Source organism: Carlito syrichta, unplaced genomic scaffold, assembly GCF_000164805.1.
Source record: "Carlito syrichta isolate Samal-C Ts95f unplaced genomic scaffold, Tarsius_syrichta-2.0.1 Scaffold303120, whole genome shotgun sequence".
Taxonomy (NCBI): domain Eukaryota; kingdom Metazoa; phylum Chordata; class Mammalia; order Primates; family Tarsiidae; genus Carlito; species Carlito syrichta.
In genome coordinates, this window is record NW_007247216.1 from 97,558 (window position 1) to 103,700 (window position 6,143).

General features: G+C 49.6%; 1 protein-coding gene across 1 annotated transcript in view; it reads right to left on the reverse strand.

The window, feature by feature from the left end:
- The window catches only part of ITGAL (integrin subunit alpha L), a 46,706-nt gene extending 42,416 nt beyond the window's left edge, over nucleotides 1-4,290 (reverse strand). Inside the window, exons 1-6 of the mRNA XM_008057758.1 lie at nucleotides 4,233-4,290; nucleotides 2,858-2,968; nucleotides 2,651-2,753; nucleotides 1,883-1,977; nucleotides 1,704-1,771; nucleotides 85-202 (exon numbers count right to left, since the gene is read on the reverse strand). Coding sequence (XP_008055949.1) covers nucleotides 85-202; nucleotides 1,704-1,771; nucleotides 1,883-1,977; nucleotides 2,651-2,753; nucleotides 2,858-2,968; nucleotides 4,233-4,290 — 553 coding nt within the window. The remainder of the gene's footprint in view (nucleotides 1-84; nucleotides 203-1,703; nucleotides 1,772-1,882; nucleotides 1,978-2,650; nucleotides 2,754-2,857; nucleotides 2,969-4,232) is intronic.
- Nucleotides 4,291-6,143: the final 1,853 nt, after the last annotated feature.

Consider the following 6,143-nt stretch of genomic DNA (forward strand, 5'->3'; position numbering starts at 1 on the left):
TTGACCCGCCCACGCTGGTTTCCACGTAGGAGAAGCCACTTGGAGGAATTTTCTCCCAGTGGACTTGGACTCCCAGTTCCTTACCCTGATAGCCAGGGTGCCCTTGCAGCACACGACCTTCCACATTATTATGGAAGAGGTAACATAGGCCACTCAGATAGATGTTCTGGTCACACGTCCGAGACAGCCCAGGGTCACAGGCCTGAAGGAAGCGAAGGCAAAAGGGTTGGGCTTCCCCTCGCTACGTGCCAAGAATAAGAACCCTCAGAGTCCTTGTCCTGCTCCCTCACTCCCTCCATCCCGCTGGTTACCCAGGCAAGGTAATTCGACCTCCACAGGGTCCCATCTCTCCGTTCCTATCAAACCTCTATACCAATGAACACTTGCTGTCTATAGGATAGTCGAAATTCCTTAGTTTGACATTCATATCGTTTATAGTAGGGCACTATCCTACATTTCCAGACCCATCCACTCCCATTCCCCATCCCACACTCTGTGTTTAAGCGAAATCGAATACAATTCCCAAATTATACAATGCTGTTTCTTTCCGTTATGACTGTCGTTTCTGCCACACTGCAGTTTCTAGGAAGACAGGGCTTGTAGCATGTGCGTCTTTGTATCTCACTCCCTCTCCCTCATCAGAACCTAACACAGTGACTGGCATGTAATAGCAACTAAATAAATAAGCTCCAATTAAATACTGGATCAGTGTTTCATGCAGACTTCTATTTCACATACGAAAGATGCTGGCTGGGACAAACTGAAAAGAGCAATAAATAGACTTGGAATCAAATGAAAATACTATCATTTACTTAATATTTCCCTTTAAATTTATTTATTTATTCATTTATTTAGAGTTGGAGGTCTTACTCTGTTGCCCAGGTTGGAGTACAGTGGCTCACCACCACCTTTATCTCCTGAGCTCAGGTGATCTTTCTGCCTCAGCCTCCCAAATAGCTGGGACTGTAGGTGTATGCCACCACACATAGCTAATTTTTTAATATTTTGTAGAGACGTGGTCTCACTATGTTGCTTAGGCTGGTCTTGAACTCCTGGGCTCAAGCAATCCTTTTGTCTTGGCCTCCCAGAGTGCTGGAATTATAGGCATGAGCCACCGTGCCCAGCTTAAAAAAAAATTTTTTTTTTTTGAGTCAGAGTCTCACTCTGTCACCCAGGCTAGAGGCATGCACTACCATGCCCGGCTAATTTTTTTTTTTTTTTTTATTGTAGAGATGAGGTGTCACCAAGTTGGCTGGGTTGACCTCAAACCCACAGGCTCAGGCAATCCACTCACCTCAGCCTCCCATAGTGCTGGGATTACAGGCTGAGCCACCAAGTCAAGCCAATTTTTTTTTTAACTTTAGCCTCTTCCTAAGCAATACAATTCAGAAATCATGAATTTGACGTCATATCTTTTTCTAATAAGCCATTAAATAAATTTTAAAACATTGAAAGTTTGTATACCACCAAAAATCATATTGTATATCAATAGTCATAGATATTTCACATTTGGAAAAAAACTGAGGTCAGATCTTGAAAGTAGCTGGCTCATAGTTGGTTCTCAATAAGCAGAATCTGAAAGCCTCTGATGCCTTTGACCTTCTGTGGAATGTTTTATCTTCATTCTTTCTCCTCTTTTCAATCTCTTGTTCCTGGCATTGAGTTCCACAGACTCTGATATCACCTCTATGCAAAATTCTTACCAAAATGCTTCGACCTGTGGGGTCTGTTGCCAAGGTCATTCCCAAGAACTTGGAGGTATAGTTGGAACCTGCAGGCACCAGAAGGTTGGTCTGGAGGAACTCAGGCAATTCAAGGGTGTTGGGGCCAGCCTCAATTTCCCTGAGACCCATTCCTCCCAGCTTTCTCACCAGTTACTCACCACTCAGGCTGATGGGTACGCAGTGTCCAGTGTCTGGCTGGCACTGGTAGAGGTTTCCTGTGCTGTTGCCCTCACCTGGAGCTCCCACAACAACCCTGATGAGAAATCTCACCAGTGAGACGGGGCTTCCCAGGTCTTTACCCACCCACTCCTGCCTATTAAGTGGGTTCAGATCCCCTGCCAAGTATCTCAAAGCGATGCAGCCACTCCCTTTCAGGAAGGCTCCTCAGTGCCCACCTCTTCCCTACTGAATCTTAGAGAAATAATTCCACATGCCAGAATTCTAGAAAGTGAAGGATCCTTTTCATTTATAGACTAGAAAAACTGAGGCCCAGAAAGCGATCCAGCAGAGTGTCACATAATAAGTCCATTCGGTCAGTCCTCAGTTCAAAGTCATTTAGGGTTTACCTACTATGTCCTGGGGGTGGGAGTGGGGATTATATACTAGGAATGAGGGATCTTGGGAGAAGAGAAACAAAACCCCTGTCTTCAAGGAACTGATTTGTGTACTGAGGGAGTCAGAATCCCAGGGAGTGAGGGAAGTGGTTTAGGGGCTGTGATGTTTCCTCTATTAGGCACTTAAGTGGGGCCTCCTCCGTGCCCTCAGCCTACTAAGTGATCGCCTTGCTCCAGTCTCCAGAGAATCCTCCCCGACCGCCCGCCCCCCCAAGACGGGAATGCCCTGGCGACTTGCCCATCCCTCACTGACAGCCACCTGCCGAGGACCACCCTGGGGCGGGCATCAGGACTTGGGGCGCAGCAGCTCACCTGTTTTCAACCTGCAGGACGCGGTACCCGAAGTGCCTCCCGGCAAGCGGGAGGGAGAAGTTCTGCACATGTCGAATGTCCAGGTTGTAGCTCCAGGTTGGCGCTGCCAGTGGCAAGGGCAGTCAGGGACCCCAGCACGTGCCAGGCAGGCGGCTGACCCTAGGACCAGGCTCACCCCTCCCCAGCAGCCCACATCCGAGCCCACACCCGAGCTGAGCTGGACGCGCCCCCTGGACTTCCCCTCCAGGGCCTTGACTCCGGGGAATTTGGAAGCAGCGGCTCCCTGCCACCCAGAGCTCTGAAAGTTCTTCCCAGGGCCTGAGAAGGACACAACTCGTTAGGCCTCTCCACAAAGACGGAAGGATGAGAAGGCGGAGGCCCGTGAGAGAGGAGCAGACCACAGGGGCCCCGGGACATAGGGTGGCCAGGTTCCCAGGCAGAGGCCAACAGGAGGATGCCCCTGGACAGGGTGTGCCTGTCCACACACCCATTTCTCCTGTGGTCATGAAACCCAGGAGACAGAACTCAAATGATTGGCGTCAGATTTCTTTCCACAGACTCAGGGATTCAAGATCCCTTGGGCTGGTCGCAGCGGCTTGCGCCTATAATCCCAGCACTTTGGGAGGCCGAGGCTGGAGGATTGCTTGAGCCCAGGAGTTCGAGACCAGCCTAGGCAGCATAGCAGACCTTGTCTCTGAAACAAACAAAATCTCCCCCATCCCTGGAGGGCTGCCTCCTCTCTCCCCACCCCACCAGGGGCCATTCTCTCCCTGATCATTAGCTCTTCGAGACCCACCCTCTCCCCACCTCAGGCAGCCTGTCTAGGCATTCTTGGCACACTCCAGACTGTCCTTTCCCACCCTGCTTTCCTTCCAGGCATCAGGCTTAGTTGGCAGCATCCTAGGATGTCAGGGATGATCAGATGGAGGGACTGAGGTCGGAAAGGGGAAAGGACTTGCCTAAGACTGCACAGAGAGGTGGTCCAGTAAGTGGCACTAGAACCAGCATTCTTCTCCCAGCTCTAGGTACCCATTAGGCATCTGCTTTTATTTATTTATTTATTTTTGAGTTGGAGTCTCACTCTGTCACTCAGACTGGAGTGCAATGGCCACCCCCGGCCACCGCAGCCTAGATCTGCTGGGCTCCGGCGATCCTTCCACCTCAGCCTTTCAAGTAGCTGGAACTACAGGCGCGCACTACCACGCCCGGCTAATTTTTTGATTTATTGTAGAGATGCGGTCTCATCAAGTTGCCCAGGCAGGTCTCGAACCCGTGGTCTCAGGCAATCCACTCACCTCAGCCTCCCAAAGTGCTGGGATTACAGGTTGAGCAACCGAGCCGGCTAGGCATCTGCTTTTTAAAAGAGTCCGCTCCCTCCTCTCTGTGCTACCTTCTCTGTCTGCCTCCACACCTTGCCGAATCTTGGGGCTCTGACTTCCTGTCTTTTTCTTTTTCCCTTCTCCTCTAGGACTCCTCGGCCCATCACCTATGGCCAATGCCACCAAGCAGCTCCATCTTTACCCCAGTTCCACAGTGCGCTGCCATTTCCCTGTCCCAGACACATGTCCCTTCCCTTGCCTACCGACGAGAACAGGCCCAGCCAACAGCAGCCGCAATACGATGATGCAGGAACCCTTCATCTTCCCAGCGCTGGAGGGACCTGTGGGCTCGGCTCTGTCTCAGAGGGACCTGGGGATTTGCTGGCAACCTAGACAGGATGAAAGAAGGAAATGATAATGCCCGGGGCCTCTTACAGTAGAACTTTCTCACAGAGGCGCCAGGCGGGTGACTCTAGGGAGGAGGGGGCGTGCCTGCAGGGGTTGTGAAACCACAGGGGTTCAAAGAGGAAGTGTAAGCAGGTTAGAGACATTTCCTGTGCCTGCTTGCATTTTCATATCATTCAAGAACAGATACCACAGTGATTAGATGACTGCTTCTCCCGCTCAAGAGCTGCTGTATCATAGCCTCTCACTAACACAACGACTAAAGACTCCTCAAAGCTCAATAAAGGACTGGGCAAATACACAAGTAAAACCGTAACTGAATGATATGCAACCATGGAAAGAATGAGGGAGGGAAAACAAATCAGATAGGACAAAAATGAGGCGGCTTTCTCCTGACATTGAAAGATGTCCATGTTCAAGAAAAAGAGCAGGCCAAGTGTGGTGGCTCACGCCTGTAATCCCAACACTTTGGGAGGCCAAGGAGAGAGGATCACTTGAGCCCAGGAGTCTGAGACCAACCTAGGCAACACAGAGAGATCTCATCTCTATAGAAAAATTTAAAAATTTGCGGGACATGGTGGTGTACATCCATCGTCCCAGCTACTTGGGAAACTGAGGCAGGAGGATCACCTGAGCTCAGAAAGTTGAGACTGCAGTGAGCTGTGACTGCCGTGGCACTCCAGACTGGATGACAGTGAGACTCCAACTCAAAAAAAATTTTTTTCACTCTGTTTGTGTGTGTGTGTGTGTGTGTGTGTGTGTGTGTGTGTGTGTGTGTGTGTGTCAGAGTCTCATTCTGTCACCCAGGCTGGAGTGCAGTGGCACACTCACAGCCACTGCAGCCTCCACCTGCTGGGCTCAGGTGAAAAAAAGAATTTTTTTTAAAAAAGACCAATAAGCACATTAAATGATCCTCAACATCATTAGTCATTAGAGAAATGCATATCAAAACCACAATGAGGTGCCCTTTACACCTACTAGGATGGTTAGAAGATTTTTTTTGGTTTTTTTTAGTTAGAATCTGACTCTGGCTGGAGTGTTGTGGCATGGCTCATGGCTCACCACAGCCTTTACCTCCTAGGCTAAGGTGATCCTTCCATCTCAGCCTCCTGAGCAGCTGGGACTACAGGCATGCACCACCATGCCCAGACAATTTTATTTATTTATTCATTTATTTATTTACTAGGAGACTCACTTTGTCAGTGCAGTGGCACCCTCACAGTCACTGCAGCCTCGACCCACTGGGCTCAGGCAATCCTTCCACCTCAGCTTTCCAAGTAGCTGGAACTACAGGCATAAGCCACCATGCCTGGCTAATTTAAAAAAAAATTTATTGTAGAGACAAGGTCTTGCCAAGTTGTCCAGACAGGTCTCAAATCCCTGGACTCAGGCAATTCTCTTACCTCTGCCTCCCAAAGTGCTGGGATTACAGGTGTGAGCCACTGTGCCCTGCTGCCAATTTAAAAAAAAAAAATTTTTTTATAGACATGAGGCCTTGCTACATTGCCTAAGCTGGTCTTAAACTCCTGGGCTCAAGCAATTCTCTCACTTTGAATTCCCTCAAAGCTGGGATTACAGGCATGAGCACCGTGACCAGCCAGATAGTTAGAGTTTATGTATTTATTTTTATTTTATTTTTTATTTTTGAGTTGGTGTCTCAGTCTGTCACCCAAACAGGAGTGCAAAGGCATGCTCCCGGCAACTGCAGTCTCGACCTGCCGGGCTCCGGCGATCCTTCCGCCTCAGCCTTCCAAGTAGCTGGAACTACA